Genomic DNA, 17,535 nt, shown 5'->3' with positions numbered 1-17,535 from the left:
ACGATCTTCTTAAGACTTTGAATCTGGAGATTGAAACCATAATAAAACACAAAAGTTCAAGCAGATGCACTTTACATATTCCACTCAACTGAACTGATGCTAAAACACAAACTTCAGTTCATGAGATCAAGAGAGCAAACGCTACTTGCGGGCCCAAAAAAAAAACACACACACATTTTTAACACCATATCCAATATAGTAAACAAAACTGATTCCATTTTAATTCTTTCTACATTTTCACGTCAAGAAAAATAATCATAATAAATAACACTATCACTGTGAAAATACATAAAAACATTACTTTTTGTCCGTTCATTTTGAGTATGCGCTGCACCTCAAAAAAACTAAGATAGCTCTGAAGCCATGGATGGGGCCACACCTGGAAAGCTCATCTGCATCTCTTCATACTGAAAACATCTGTACCCCCCCCCCCCCCCCCCCTTCTCTATAATCAAAATTCATGAACAAAACTGGATATTTTCTCAAGCCATTTTATTTTGAATATGTCGATGGATATGTACTAGAAACTCGACATATGAAAGCCCATTTTGTGTCTTGTCTTCTACCATGTGCGAGAGAAATAACATGCCTGAAAAAGAGATTCATGGTCATTGCAAGATTTCATATCAAGTGTTAACACTAAGCAGCTAAGAGCAGGGAGAATGTTAAATTGATTTAAAATGACCAATAATTTATGTATGTTAAGATTGGGGATAGAAGTGCAAAAATATGTTACTGGATACAAACCTGATGAATCTCCCTTTTTGCATAATTTTAAGCTGCCAAGATCAAATTGATAATATATCAGAAATTAGACATATTTTGTGCCCATCACATTGTATTCATTAAGTAATGAAATGTAATTGATGAACCATCTCCTAAAAGGTAGGAGCAAATACACAGAAAAAGAAGAATCATACCGGAGATAGTTACACCTTTGGCGTCTAATATCATTAATGATGTCGTTGAGCTTCTTAGAGAGTGGATTGTCATACTGCTGCAGGACAAACTGAGAGAAAAGGGAAATTCAGAATCTATGCAAGAGGAGCTAAATTAGAATAAGTAATTTCTTAGCTTCACCAATGGAAAAAGAGGAACGTTTGACCGTTTTGTCAATCAAGAACCTAACGAACCCAAGAGCCTAAGGTATAAGAAAAAATACAGGTTACTTTTAAGATGACTGTTGAATAAAATTGCACAACCCATCAAACAGGATATAGGTGGTTTGAATGCAAGCCTCATACTTTGGCTTGCGACAAAAGTACCTGCCTGACACATCTGACCACCATGGATTTGTACAATTTAACCAAAGCCATTCAAAAACAATCAATACAAATTAAATGTACGTTTCAGCCACATGTATCAAATGAGAATCCTAGTAAGAAGGGTGGTAAGAATGTGTTTCCATCTTTTACCTACTTATACATTTGGAAAAATATCACCAATCAACAGCAGAAGACATGTAAAATTACCTGAGCAGGAATTTCCTCGACAGATGAAATGCCTAGCAGCTGACGGATAACATTAGGATCTGCAGAGTTCCCAACATATATCAAACAGTCCTCACCGTTCTCGAGAAGATAGATACCATTGTCAGTAATGTGTTCACTGGAAAGTGGAATAGAAGGGGGAATAAGAGAATCATCATTCTCCTACAAATTCAAATACAGAATGAAATGTAAGAAATGTAATCCGAAAATAATGTTTAAAGGGAATCAAGAAAATGAATCGAACTACCAACTTGACTTAGAAAAACAAAAGAAAGAATAGAAACAAAATCCATAAATACAAGTACTTACCTTAGTATCAAATTCATGAATTGCTATCAATCTAGGGTAGACCAGAGGGATTGCCAATGGAGTAGAGAGTGGGGAAACATAATTTATCCAGAAGGACCTACTATCGATCTGTCCATCTGCTCTAAGTCCAGTGCTTTTAACCAAAGCTGAAATATTAAGAAAACTCATAAGAATATAGCTTTTACATAATTGATTGCACAAGAAGTACTTTGTAGTGACAAAGAAAATCAGAGACGGTCATTCAATATGCACTATCAGTAGGAAGCATTCGGAAGCTAAAATGCACATACTAAGAATGGATGATCATTCATTTAGTTTTACTTGGCACTAGTTTCCTTCATATCATTTACATTAACTCAACTCATATAATACACTGAATAATTCAACTCATAAAATACATTGAGTTACAATCTTAGAATAGCAACAAAAGGAAACCAAGGTGGAACATAGAGGAAGAAAAAGTTAATAGGCATTTTGATCAATATGTCAACTTAAATACATAAAATGGAAAAGAAAATGAAATAATGCAATAAAATGCTTTTAAAATTGCACTGCATATACAAAACTATCACTGTCAAAACATTTGGAAATAAAAGGCTTGTAAAAAGGAAGGCAGGATATACCCAATGTGTAAAGAGGAAGAAGTTTAAGTGCCTCAGGAAGGATAAGTTGCCCTGAGGATGACACTGTCGCACAGAATTTACGGTAAGAGTGCAGAATATTGATGCAAAGGTTTGTCACTTGTTCTCTTATCCGTGAGAGAGGAGCAGTTGGTACTTCACTGGCAGCTGCATGCACGAAAAATTCCATAAGTACGATTACTCTTTTAAGATAATAAACAAGGAGAAAAAGGGAAAAATAGAATGAAATAGCAACAGTGCATGAGATAACATTAAACTTCAAAAGCAAGCAGGCCACTTGGCAACTCGTCATAGTAATTATGTCGACCACAAGAACACGATTAATAAGCTATAAAGAGCTAATTTCAAAATATTTGCTTCTGGCCAGGAGAATCTTTTTTCTTTCAAGTGTGTGTGTGATGGAATATTGAAAAAAAAACAAAAGTATTTGCTTCTGAAAGAGAGCGAGAGACTGAAAGAGAAGCAGGATGTTAAGGTCATCAATGCAGGATCTTGTGCAGCTAATCTTAGGAGATAGGGGAGATAAATATAGCTTCTTCATCAGCAAAGAATATCAGCACAAAGTTAGTTCTGTCTAGATTCAGTTCCAAATATGCAGAACAAGAGTTACGGGAATTATAAAGGAGCACCATTGCAGAAACAATCAGATTCAATGTTAACCCATGGACATGTACGATGTCTCCATACACAATCTTATATCTGATTTGGCTGCAACTGTCATCCTTATACTTAAGAATATGACACAGTGTATTATTAGATAGTATCCTCTACCTTGCTTTAAGATGCAAGCAAACTGGGTGTCCAAGTCAGCTGATCGAAATAGATTACTCAACATAGTTGTGCAAGGCAGAGCCAAAGTTGACACTCGGATTCTTCTTTGGCCATCAATGGTAGTGTAAAGAACAGCAGACTGGAAACACAGAAACAATCTCTTGTAAATGGGGCCAGCATATTGCACCAGGGAAGAAAAAAGTAAAAAAGGTGGAAGCAGCAGCAGCAGGGAAAATTAGACATACAGAAACACGGCAAAAATGATTGACCAAAAACTCATTGCTGAAGACTCAAATAAATTTGTACCTGAAAAGAACATTCTGAACCATCCTGCAATTTGTCATCATGTTTCAATGTAACCATAATTGTTTTGTCACAGTCAATCTGCACAAGGGAAAGCAACACGCCTTATTAATCATGTTTCAATGTAACCATAATTGTTTTGTCATGGTCAATCTGCATAAGGGAAAGCACACTTAGAAATGAACAAACCTTATTCATAAGTCTGTCAAACCAGCACTTTCAACAAGGACAACAGTGTGAAAACTTTTTGAGAGCAAGTATTCACACAGGAAAAGGTGAATTAACAGTGTAAACATGCATACAGAAAAAACCATGCTAGTATAGTCTCCATTCAAAACATGAACTAAAATCCCTTACCGACACATGTGATTTTTAGATTAACGTAAGCCCTTTAGAGACAAATTTCAACTCATAAGGTTCTCCCAAAACATTTGGGTATTTTGACCATGGACAATCTGAAAATATGACTTAAAAGCTTCATCTTGATATGAAAAAATGCTGGATAAAAACATATATTATAAACAAGTAATGAAACATGTCACCAGATTTGGTATTAGCCAAAGAAATGTGCTGTAGATGCTTCTAACTTGGGGGGGGGGGGGGGGGGGGAGAGGGGACGAACCGCAGGTAGATCAACATCTGTAGGAATTCTTTTACAGTAATTTCCAGAATACTCTTGAACTTGAAGGCCCTGCAAATGGAACACGGTCAGCATGAGTGTTCTTCAACTTTCCGGTATGGTACCTATAAGAAAAGAGAAGGAAGACCCGAAAATTGGGGAGCATACCTGACTACATCTTACACGCATTACTGCCTCAAACCCTTGGGGCCTAGTGATATTCCATCGAAGATCATTGTATAGCTTGGCAGTATCAGCAAGAGCAGAGAAAGGGAAATAGTAGTACACCTGACAGAAGCAAAAACATCTTTAAGACTCAACCCTAGATGTAACAATATCAAGAGGGAACATGTACAGTAAGCTGCATAATAAGATTGTTCATAAATTCCATGAACAGTTAGTGCATCATAACCGAGGCCCTAGGGGAGACAAGCTAAAATAGTAGCAAGCGTCACAGTTACCTGCCCACCAGTCGTCCTAGGAATGACCGAGATGGAGGCAATGTCTACATAAGATTGTGTTGTGAGAAACACGTCAACACAGACCTGAAGCAGTTGAAATCTAATCAATTGATGTTAACAATTATAAATATAAGAAGACCAAAACAGGTTCTTAACATCCTGTTTGTCCTTAAATAAATCATACATCCACAGGCTTTTCAGATAAACTAACCTGATACTCCGCAAACTCAATAGCCATTGTCTTCAGAGTTTTGTCAGCCGGCTGGAGCAACTTGTTGGCCTCCTGAAATTGGAAAACATACAACTCTTTGGAAAAAGCAATCACATGGTTTCTTTATTTCGGTATAAGCAATAAATTTTTTATTCATCGCCACATTGGTGCTGGACATGCACATTACATAACTCAGAGTCCAGACTAACACCATTGGCATACAAACGTCATCTATTCTTAGTAAACTGATCAACGACAAGAAAGATGATGGGCACACCTCTGGTGAAAGCTTAGTAGGAATACACCTAAACCAAGATTCAAGAAGAAAATTGATAGCCACAAAAAGCACTCTCATTTACCTTAAAAAAAAATTGATTCCAACGCTCTCTGATGTAAGATTATTCAATAGTGGAATAAAGACCAAAAATTTCAAGAAATGATGAGCAAACTGCCATCCATTTCTCAGAGGTGATGACTCAAATAAGTGACTAGCAGCTCAAAGAACTTTCAAGTTATTAAAACACTATTTCTGCCCATACATTATTGTACATACTCTAGAAGTGAAATTAAGTAGATATTTTGATGTCAATAAATTGAAAAGACTATTTAGTTTCCGATTGTCTCTTCCATAAGAGGTTGGCAATTAAGAGACAACAGCTCTCTGACTTAATCATGTTAACAACAATATTAAAAGCTTCTATATATTCAACTATGGGAAATTTTACAGACAGAGCCCACATAATAAATGGACTGTGTTTTGTCACATCAAAAATATGAAATGATGGAACAAAAACTAGGAAACACTGGGTACAAACAATCTAAAAGTGAGACAGATATATTCTGAACTAAAAACTGGCTCAATAATTTTACCTTTTCTGCAGCTGATACATTGGTTCTTCCTTCAGCCTCTCTTGCAGAAAGGGCCCCAATACCAGTAGATGGCAGGACTATAAAAAATAGCAAGTATAGCCAACACTTAGAATCGTATCACAACTTGTGTAGTCAAGGTCTCAAGATTGCACAGCTCATGCAACAGATCATTTACAGGAAGTATATTACAAGACCTATGAACTTGTTGATGCACCAGGTGAAGAAGAAAAGAGGAATTATAAGGCAATTTCTTAAGGCATGCTTCTCTATTACAAAGTATTTGGTCCAGATACTTGACGGGAAGTTTCATAACAGGAATTTACTGAAAATATAATAATATAAACATAGCTATCCTAGAAATGCTTCAATTTTAAAAGAACCAGACCATGCCATAGAAACCAATCCTATTATGTACCATCCTATTTAGGCATATCGCATCGGAAACAAAAATTAAGCATAAATAAATAAAAGCAAACACAGTCAATCAATCAGCAGTACATTGTCATTGAAAGTGAGGGATCAAAGATAAAAGATGTTTTAATGCAAGCATACAGACAAGATACAGTTGATTTTAGATGCACAAGCTTGAACTTGTACATTACTTAAAGCTCCAGCACTTAGCACCTTACCTGATTGAAACACAAGAAGTTTGCCTCCAGTGCTTTTCATTGCCAAGAAAGCAGCCTGAAGTAACAAAACTAGAAGTAAGAGTCGATCAATATGATAATCCATCATAGACTGTTAAAGTTAGACTTGCAATCACTCAACTGCATGGAGGCGAATTCCTAATTTAAATTCTATGGGTTCAACCTTTAAGTTCCTAGCATTGAGCTCATTAATATTTTCAAAGTTTCTTTTTTGATGACCATGGTGTCTGTGCCAACTTACTCACACCTCGACTAATTCCATGGGAAACCTGTCAGTTGTCACCTCCCACCAGCAACAACATGCATCAGGTAACTCAGTTCAACAAGGCTAGAACTCATGGTTCCCAAGCCACTTCATTGACCACTACGTCATTCCCTTGGGTGCATCAATATTTTTGAAGTTATGGCTTTATATCTACCGTTTACTGCAATCTTAGTCAATTTTTACACATAAATTTATGCTTCGAGTCAAAACTATCGGGTTTAGATGAATTTGTTACTGTAAGGTTGGGTCTGCCCCTGCATCTGCCTGTAGAGACATAACACTAAATAATTCCAATCTTTTTCTCAGAATGGCAAAGCCTCAGGCAACTGTGTTGACCTAATTACTCACGTTCTAGAAGGAACGCAGAAAATACTTACTCTATTTTTAACAAAGCAATACAAAACAAGTGGATTTATAACAGAAATAACAACTTGGAATACAAAACAAGTGGGAAACTAACTTTATGTAAAGCACTGATACCTTGACTGCAGCTCCAAAAGCTGAATCAGCAATCCTGTTGTTCTGGAACATTGTTGGGATGCTTTCTAGAAGAAGCTCTAGGTGTTGACGGCACTGAAAACACAAACAAGTAACAACTCATAGGACTCACTGATGATCCTACTCATTCTGCTTTTAATAAGGGGAACATGATAAAAAATGGTCAACATCTTGCAGAACTAACCTCCGAGAGCTGCACGATAACATCAGTCTGTAGGGGGGTGTAAACATCTTGGACATCAGGGACTATAAGCATCAATGGCTGCATAGGTAGATCCAGAATCAACTTATCAGAAAACAAGCACTTCATCAACATAAATCGTTTGCCACAACCCTAATCCCATTTAAGCATCCATATTAAAGAAAAATGAGCAAGTGAAATCAGAGAAACACTGAACAAGTAAAATATAATCCAACTATACCATAGAAGAAGAATGAAAGAACTGCATAATTAAGCAAAATGGAGCAATTATGCAGCAAGGGAATGAGCAGCAAATTTAGACAGAGAAGTTGAAACTACAAAGTACGATTTTTGAAGGCTAAAACTTTCTTCCTGCAAACCATGATTTAAGTCACAGACAAGTCAAGACAAATGAAAAAGGAAACAAGAATAATTTCTTTGTTTTAGATGAAAAACACTTTGTTTATTAAGTACTACTAACTCTGTTTGCATCATCTATATTGTTCAAGACTCTCCAAAAATGTTGTCGCACCGATGTCGGACCCTCCAAAAATGTGCTATTTTTGGAGGATCCTAGACGCACCATTGACATTTTTTAAGAGTCCGAGCAACATTCAGTTAGTTAAAGATTTTTATTATATTCACTTACAGAAATTCTTTAAGAAATGCATTTACAATCATCTAGGCAACACATTTCTGAAATCCAGCAATAATCATTCTAGTAGTACTGCACTTTTCCCTTAAAAGTAATTGTCAGTTCATCATTAGCTCAACAAAGAGAAAAAGGTAAAGATAATTAATTAAGGTACAACACTGAATCAAAGCATCTTTGAATGTGTTAAACCTGCTGCAATGCACGCTTGAGATTGTAGAAGTGGATAGTTGAGTCAAATGTAGCAACTCCGACCAATGTCCGAGGACCGTCCTGCAATAATAAGTTTTCAATGTCAAAGACAGCTCATAAACTCTAAATAATTCCTATTGTGCATCAAAATTGAATAGAAATGCATCTTAATTCTTAGTGAACTGTATCACAAATAGTATCTATTCCCTAATCTATGCCTCCTAGTGAACGCATCATTCTAACCACTTGAATGATCCCATCTCTCACGAGTTCCATTAGATCATAGATTGATTTGCTTACTAGATCAATCTATGGTTCATGCAACTAGAATAACACCAGATGCCGAAAAAAGAACCCTTCAATTGAAGACATTCAAGGGTTCACCTAAATTCTTGTCACATCCTTCATTTTCCTATTACCTTCTGGAATTATTACAAGCTATTGTTTTAAGGAGAATGCTCCCCTTTACAATATGAAGAAAAAAATAAGGGTCGAAGTTTATACTGCTCACAGTAGTTCTACCTATAGAAAGGATCATGAAAGAGGAGACAACCTTTTTATGATTCCAGCCGAGAAGACTAGCAAAAGGAAGGATTAAAAATGCTATATATTTCAGGAGCTATATTAGTTGGTGGTGAACAAGTAAGAGTTGCCTCAACCAAAGCCATTCAGGTTCGTTATCGACTAGGTGACAGAATTAACTAAGTATCAAATCGGCCAAATTGAACAAATGATAGGTCAAGATCATGCTGTTCATTGGGAATTGAAGAGGGGAGAACGAGTAGACATTGAACGATTAATTTCGATTTCTTGGTATCATGGAATTCGTCATCGAGATGGATCACCCTTACGCTGTCAACGAACTCATACAAATTGGCAGGTTATCATAATCTCTTCATCTTTTTTGCCTAATCCATCCCCCAACCACCCACCCCTGGGGCCAACAGCCACTAAATACAGATATTCCACAATGAACTCTTGGATAAACCAAAGTGACCAAGCAACATTAGTGCAACACTGCACTATTCTGAATGGAGAAACTAGGTTTTCCACAATTCAGATGCCTCAATAACCTTTCTCATCATCTCAAAGGACAAATTACATGGATAATTGCTTTCCTACATCAGATGTTCTAGTTAATGTCACAGATTTAGTAGGAGAATGTAATTAATTTATGATGATTCCACACGAGAAGACGAGCCAAATACTTTTCTCTCTAATCTGAAGGTACAAAAATGCATGTTGCATCATCATAAACAAACTATAGGACTTACAGGGAGATCAGAAATAACTTGGCTGATTGCACTGCAAGCAGCTGCAGTTGCACCAGTCTGTATGGCATTCATGGAAACGTCTATCAGGAAGAAATACACAGCAGGCATTGGATCTCGCACCTGAATTACGATACAAATATCAAGTTATTACAGCAAAATCCAAAAGTTACAAAATCGAATTAAGGGATTCCCTACACCAAAGAAAGGAGTGCATCTACAAATTATTTGATATTGCAATATAATTTTTTTTTTGTTCCACTCTGTTGTGGTTAGCTTCCCCAAATACCCAAACAAATTCAGATGGTAAATTTGAAAGCCCAAAGCTAGCTGAACTGAAAGTTCAGAGCACGGAATGTCTACTTAATACTGCATTACTCCTATAATGTCATGCAATCACATCCCTGAACCAATGTATCCAAAAGGTACCAACCATATACTCCTTGGTAGCGACAAACTCAACGGTTCCTCGGCATAGTTCAGGCCTTTCATCAGCATCCCTACGCCTGCCATCTGGACCTAAGTTGCACTGATAGTCACGTGGAGTTTCATCAGTATGTCCTGCAAAAAGGATGGCAAGAAAGATGAGATAAAACTACATAACAGCAAATTTTCATTCAAAATGCAGCATTGGACGTCCTCAGTTGACCGGTATAAATGTATATTAGACATCTGAGAATGTGTGTGTTTTTTGTTAGAGTAGTTGGAGAAGAAAAATATCATTAGCAATGTAAAATTTGATACTTCTGTTTCAGAACCTTTAGTTTTTTCACAAAACATCAGACAACCTTATCATATTGCATTTCTATCTTGAGTCTGTAAAATAATATCTAGAGCAGCTCTAGACTCCAAATATCACATAACTTCAGTGGGAATAAATGAACTTCATTCTTACCACACAAGTTACAGATGAATCGTCTTCCCTGATCAATGAACTTCACGAAAGGATTTATATAGCCTTTGCAACGGGAGCACCGAACAGGACCACTTTCTCCAAAATCAACCACCTATCAAGGACAACAACACGAAGGTAAAAGAACTACTAAACCAATTTACATCATTGTAGTGCCCCTGTATGCTCAGAATGTAGAGTAAGTAGAGATGATAACAGATGTATAACACGCATAAACGTAGGATCCATGATAACTAGTTGAAATTATTTCAACTCTAGGGATCACGATTGTTCCTTTTACCAAACAATATGACTCCAAGGGTCACTGCAATCAATTGTACATCATAAAATACATCACACAGTAGTGCTTCAACAAAATCTCAACAAACATATTGCAATAATCACTTATACAAATCAATATATCATTTGTTTGCACATGATAGATTGACTTTCTGTCAATCATATAAGAGGGAAGTTCTAGCTTTGGTTCGATTTGAGGCTACATCCTAGTTTGGGCTCAAAATTAGTCCGAAATATTGATTTTGTAGTGAAAGAAATAGAAATCCTAGCGACCTAGCCTGTGCACAGCTTTAGCAATTAACACGTATTCATTGCTAGGCTGCCTGTTTCTTTTAATATGAAGCTTACTTACCTTCTTAATTAGAAAAAATAGGAAGTCCAGAATAATTCAGTTGGAGAGGTACATAAAATTCAAGATTAGCGGCTATGTGGCAGTAAGTAGCTAAGCTGGCATTGAATTACTTGGGCCTGCAACATGGATGAAGGTGCAAAGGTGGAAAAGCTCTAGCTATCAAGGGTTGAAAAAGACTAGAAAAGACAATGGACATGGACCCATAGCTATGCATAAAAGTTACGGGTTTAACAGAACCCAATAGCTTTGACTCAAAACCCGTGCTTGAGTTTTAATCTTTTTTGTGCTCAAAAGATCTTGTTTTTTTCCCTTCTCAAAAGAGGTCTTTCTATCCTTCCTTCCAAATTGTTATATCATCATACCCTTTGGATAAAAATATACCTTACATCATCTTTCATCAAGGTATACCCAATATTGTATGCAAACACTATAACTCCGTCTGTTCCCGTCATTGAAGGTTCAATTCTTTCATTTTTAGCATGTTCAAAAAAGAATGACGTTACTCTACATTTAGAAACAATTTCACTTTAAACTTCTTATTTTACCCTTAATGACATGATTTTTTATAGCTACATAATATCACGGCATATTTAAGGCCAAAAGTTCTAAATGTCTTTTTCTCTCCACTTGAACTCTGTGCCACACAGACAGGTTCACATTTAATGAAACATAAGGGTACAAAAAGGCTATTAAAATAAGAATATAAATGAAAAAAAATGCATTACCTGGAGGGGCTCTTCAGATGGATGAGGAAGAGCCAAGGGCTGCACCAATAAATCCAATTGCATTGCGGAGGTTGTCAAAAGGTCAACAGTACATGGTATCTGTTATACAAGGACCACATCATCAACAATTAGTGCATTAATCGAAAGAAAAATAAGGTTAGTAAGCTTTTCATTCCATAGAAAGATAAAGGGTATAATGTAGAAAACATAGAGGGAAGAATAGCACAGAGACAAAAAACAATGCAAAGAAGTTTAGTACCTGATTGATAGTACACCTCATGTACCGTGGGCTACAATTTCCAGTATCCCTAACAATATAGTCACTTGTGGCAGGCTTCAAGTGGGCAAAAAAGAAAAACAGGAAACAGCAGTAAGAACCAACAAGTTAGTTTGCTATGAACCTTTAGGAGGCGAGCATAATTATTTGAAAAAAGGATAGTTAAGTTGCATATGCAACAGTCCAATACAACCAAGCAAGATATTAGAGCCAAATATTCCTAAATAAAATGATGATTTACCGGAGGGGGATTGGCTTGGTTGCCTTGTCGGGTTTCATGCAGAACTATAGAAGTATTTGGAATAGGACGCGGGATTTGATTGGGATCAACTTTTGACGGGCTGGTATGGCCAATAGAAGGAGTTATCGAAGCCACTGCCTGATTTGGAAGAGGAGGTGGCATTCCATACATACTTGGTGGTTGCATCGAACCAGGGATAGCAGAAGGTGGAGCCCCCTGTAAATGAGTAAACTCAGAATATGCACTTCACATGAAAGTGGAAATACAGTATAAGCATACTGAAAACGATCTACTTTATCCAACATGTGATCCACATAATTATAGGATTTCAATAGGAAAAAAGAAGAAAAAAACACTACATTGGAAATGTGCCATGTACTTTAGGGGTCCTTTTGAATTAAATATAATTTTTATGCAAGATCATTGAGATACGAAGGTTGTTGTCGCTTCAATTGAGAAAGATAGTTATCGTTTTTCAGATGGTCCAGCAAAACTGCAAAGGTGATGTAATATACTTTGATAATGTTTAAATTTTTCATGCTTAACGAAACCAGTACTTAAGATTTTCGTTTACAAGTACTTAAACAGTTGAGATATAATATAACAAATTATTATTCAAAATAATTGGCAGATACAACAAACTTATAAAAGGATTTCTCTACTTATAGTTTGAATTAATTTAGATAGAGTAATTAATGATACTGAAAACTATCTTTTTCATTACTTTCGAGCATGGAAAAGACCTAGCAAAATATATAAATGTATAAATAAAAACAAGTTTTATTTATGGAGTAATGAAATATCATATTTAATAACTTCGAATGGTGAAAGAATTCCAAACAACATATTCAAAGTCATGTGGGTAACTTTGTTAATGAGAATCAAAACTCAGATTTATGTTGAAGAAAAGACAATTTTATAATGCGCATAAACTAAAACAAAAAATTATTTGAAAAAGCAGTACATTTCATCAAAAATTCATAAAAAATCTTCTCTATTTAACTTTGAATGAATAAAACATGACATCATTGATAATTATGGGGAGTAATACACTAGAGATGCAATGAATTAAACTATCAAAAATAGGAAGAAGAAAAAAAAGAAGGCTTGTACCAAGTTGGATGGAGAAAATTATTTCACCGTTGTCTAAATTTTAACTCATGACAGCCCTTCACAGTGTAACTTTTTCTTCATTTGAGATACTACACCTTCCACAACATACTTCCTGATAATACCAAATGACAATTGACAGTCTTGATATCATTCTCAAGCTACTCATCAACCGCACCAAACAGTAAACAGTTTCTGACTATTATTGGTATTTCTATCCTAAAGTCATGAAGCATCTCTTCAACTCTAGGCCCCTTGAACCCTTTTGATTCCTTGATGCCAGAACCCAACAGGCCAACATTTCTTGATGGTTATTAAAAATAATAAATATGTAGAATTTGATAAGAAACACATCTTGTGTGGCTTGTTGATCCAAAAGTTGTTCGTGCAAATTAAAAATATATATCCTATAAATTCTTTTATTGCACCAGGCTGCCTTTTGTTATATCCTATGACTTCTTTTGTAGTCTATCACAGACAAAAACTAAATATATATCTCAGCTCCAAAGATTACACAAAATAAATTATGCTTCGCTAATGAGTTGAGGGAAAACTATTAACACCGGGGATCTGAAATAAGTTCTATTCTTTTTTTCCTTCAATAGCATATGCACAAGACAGTCAAAAAAAAAATTGGGAAGATATATAGATTTCACCTTCTAAACAAGTACAGTAAGATAGGAATATAAAGATCACCTGATGGGGTTGCCACGACTGTGTTCCATAAGGAGCACCCATGGGTGGAGGCATGGCTTGAACAGGTGCTGCAAATGGGGAGGAACCTGAAGGAGGTGGCATATTCTGAAATGATCCGGAAAATGGTGGTGGTGGTTGTGCTGTAACTGGTGTTGCACTGACAGATGACGAACTTCCAAAGGGTGAGCGCATGCCTGAAGGCTGAGAAGAAGCGCCAGGTGAAACCATAGCTGGTGGAGGAGCTCCAAATGGTGGCCTCATTGTATTGCTTGGAGGAGGAAAACGTCCTCCGCCCTGCATCATTCCTGGTCCACCCGCTGGTGGCCCATTACTAATGGAGCTAGAAATACTTGATGGTGGCGGCACAGCAGGACCTGTAGTCAACGGCGAAGAAGAAAAAGGACCCGGAGGCCCTGGACGAGGACCCAATGCAGAAGGCAAAGAACCAGGTGGCGGGGGTGCACCACCCATAGAAGGAGGCATCACACCAGGAGGAAGTGGCCGAGATGCAAAGGGAGGAACAGACTGAGCCACAGGAGGAGGCAATCCGTGTGGAGGACCACTAGGAGGTGCAGGACCTCTCTGGAACACACCAGGTGGTGGAGGTCCTGGGCGACTAACAGGAGGTCCACCAGAAAAAGGAGGCTGCTGCCCAAATGGGGTATTAGGCCTAGGAGCACTAGGTGGCTGATTGGGCCTATTTACTTGTAGATTTTGCATGCCATCAGCAAGTGCATTAGGGTTATAATTGGGTGGTGGTGCATTCCTTGGTCTAGGTCCTCCTGGAGCTGCCATTGATTATTTCCAAATTTCCCCAAAACTCTAGAACAGAAGCAAGAAAAAAATGTCAAATAAATAAATAAAAGCAATAGACTAAAGAAATATAAGAACAGCAATCTTTACTAAATCAAACACTCAGCAAGAAAAAAAAAAACACACATGTTTAAAGCCGTATTGATTCAAAGGAAAACAAGTCCATAACATCAACCACAAAAGAAAAGTAACCACATCATACGTCATATGCTGATTAAACAATCAAAAAGAAACATAGATATTAATTCCCACCCACCCTTCCTACTTCATTTCAGCACACGTAACCCAAAGGAGCTGGAAGACGGACAATAACACACCGACACCCAGAAATATCATCAGAGGAAAGGTCCAATCCACAAAGGCGCAAGATCAAACACCACCAGCTCCAAAAAAACAGAAATTAGCAAAAAGAATTCGAACATCTCATGAAACAAAAATAGAGCTGACAGATTTAAAGAGAAGAAGATGAAGGCAGAGGATTCCTAGATCTCCTAGATCTGGAAGCAAAGAAGATGGACAGGACACGGTTCTTCCTGAGAGGTTACAGAGAGGGGGGCTAACTCAGCATAGAGAAAACTGAGTCTCTTTGGCAAGAACAGAATTTCTTCGGCGATATAAATGAGTCCTAACTACAGGATACAAAATTACAAATGTGATTGGCTCAAGAGTGAGGATAATTTGAGAATTAATTCAGCCTTTTCAGTTATTTTAAACAGGATGTACAGAGAGCTAAAGGACAAGAAAATGCAAACTAGCTAAACAGATATGATATGCATCGACATATATACCCTCTTCAAATATTAGACACAAACTACATGGGAAGAGAACAGCAAAAGGCCATTGAGAGAAGAAGAACCCAAACTAGCATCCGGTATCATTTAAGGAAGATCTAAGGCACATACTTTATTGTGCTTGGTCATTGGAGAAGCCAATTGCATTGTAATAGATTTAGAGAAAATCACTCGGAAAAGAAGAAAACTAATTTATTCTAAGGCTGGAGAGAGATCAATTGTGCATTTATTCCACTGAAATGGTAGAAGACAATTATTCCTCCATAAATGCAAATCAAAGTAGAGAAAAACGTACAAGAAGAGTCAAATTTACTATCCTGTCTTCCGATTTTGAAGAACTATATATATAAATACATACAGAAAGTCATGCTTTAGTGATGGTACAATTTACTCTGCACCATATTTTTACCAACTAGACTCCCATTATTTCTCTAAGAAAGTCATGCTTTAGTGGAGGACATTTTCTAGGTTTCATTGTGGACAAAACAAAAATCTTTCCCAGATCTAAAGTTGCCACAGTGAGATTACATAACAAAGTATAAATCTTTTTCACCCTCAAACTTATTTAAAAATGAATTTTCATCTAACTTCATATGATGAATGTGCTTCTTCTCCTTCAATTCTGAGATGTTATTCTAACTAATTTGTAATTCTAGAGACACAATGCCTAAATTGCTCACTAAATTATCGACCTCTCTTTCTTTGAATTTTTATAACATGATATATTTTTTTCTGAAGTTCTCTTGTAATGGTACTGATAAACTCACTTGACATATAGTATTTTCCTCCCCTTGAAATCTTCCATTGTTTGATATCCTTGTTCTTAATCTCATACTGTTGCATTTCCGATTGTATATAATACGATGAAGTCTCCTCCATCCAATATGTATTGAACATTACATTAATAAAACGATCAACCTGCCTATGATTTATGGTGAAAGTAAAAGTTGAAAGGGTTCATATAAACTAAAGTAATTGAACCCTGGAGCTGACATTGATTATTACTAAATGCTCCATCCAAGATGCTTCTTTGAACATCATATTAAATAAAAAGGATCCACCTGGCTATGATTTATGGTGGAAGTAAAAGTTGAAAGGGTTCATACAAACTAAACTAGTTTGGGCCTGAAGCTGCCATTGATTGTTACCAAATTTCTCATCTAAACAGATTCTAACTCAATGAAATATATCAGAATCATCAAATCACATCCACAAAATGGAACAGATAAATAGAGCCGTATAAAAATAAAAAAAAATAAAAAGGAAAAACTAACCAGCTAAAAAGATGTTAATTGAATTGAAGGACGTCGACGCCGGCAGCACCGAAACGGCGTCGTCTTAAAATTAAACTCTGAATGAATTCGCCTGCACACCGAAACCAAGTGAAAAAAACCGTGCTTTTCGCGAAACCGGGGGTTTCAATGACTTCGATCTGAAACAGAAAACCCAATTCGATTAAATAAAATTAGATCCGCATAAGAAATTCCAACTCCGAAATCTACCAAATTCCAAAATTGAATGCATTCACATAAGCATAGCATTAAACATCATTCATATCGATCAGAATTTGTGAAGAAAGGTTAAACCTGAAGATCTAGGAGATGAAGATGGCGTGCGAAAAGCTAGAGAGAGGGGGGCGGTGCTGGGTTTATAGATCAGAATTTGTGAAGATTTCAGTGATCGGACGATTGCTCAATGGGGAAGAAGGGTAAATATCTACTCTTTGCCTCTACAAAATTGTTCGGTTCGGTTCTTCTTTTTATTGTGTAGGATAGTTTTGGAAAATAACGCAATGTGATTGGTCCAAACCCCAGAAATTGACGTCAACGCAAGCAAATATACACTAGTACAGTAATTGTAATATTTAGGGGCATTGTTTTAGTTTCACTTCTATTTGTTTCCCTTTTATTTATTAAAATTAATTATTATTTTATGAGTAAAAATAAGGTGTTTTGAG

At 36.6% G+C, this 17,535-nt stretch overlaps 1 protein-coding gene across 1 annotated transcript; it reads right to left on the bottom strand.

Moving 5' to 3' along the window:
* Positions 1–175: 175 nt before the first annotated feature.
* LOC101253501 (protein transport protein SEC24 B-like) lies at positions 176–17,390 on the bottom strand. The gene is made up of 26 exons (XM_004242289.5): positions 17,165–17,390; positions 16,853–17,010; positions 13,975–14,796; positions 12,169–12,384; positions 11,910–11,984; positions 11,651–11,749; positions 10,277–10,388; positions 9,815–9,942; positions 9,385–9,504; positions 8,111–8,191; positions 7,270–7,347; positions 7,068–7,160; positions 6,305–6,359; positions 5,676–5,752; positions 4,806–4,877; positions 4,595–4,678; positions 4,302–4,421; positions 4,137–4,205; positions 3,518–3,595; positions 3,212–3,350; positions 2,423–2,587; positions 1,800–1,945; positions 1,473–1,652; positions 921–1,009; positions 748–779; positions 176–589 (listed from the first exon to the last, which is right to left on the bottom strand). Exons 3-26 carry the CDS (start codon positions 14,767–14,769, stop codon positions 483–485), a joined length of 3,210 nt encoding a protein of 1,069 aa, XP_004242337.1. The 5' UTR covers positions 14,770–14,796; positions 16,853–17,010; positions 17,165–17,390; the 3' UTR covers positions 176–482.
* Positions 17,391–17,535: the final 145 nt, after the last annotated feature.

The sequence above is a fragment of the Solanum lycopersicum genome, chromosome 6, assembly GCF_036512215.1.
Source record: "Solanum lycopersicum chromosome 6, SLM_r2.1".
In the NCBI taxonomy this organism is placed as follows: Eukaryota; Viridiplantae; Streptophyta; class Magnoliopsida; order Solanales; family Solanaceae; genus Solanum; species Solanum lycopersicum.
The sequence above is the reverse complement of the archived record's forward strand: the minus strand, read 5'-3'. Positions and strand labels throughout refer to the sequence as shown.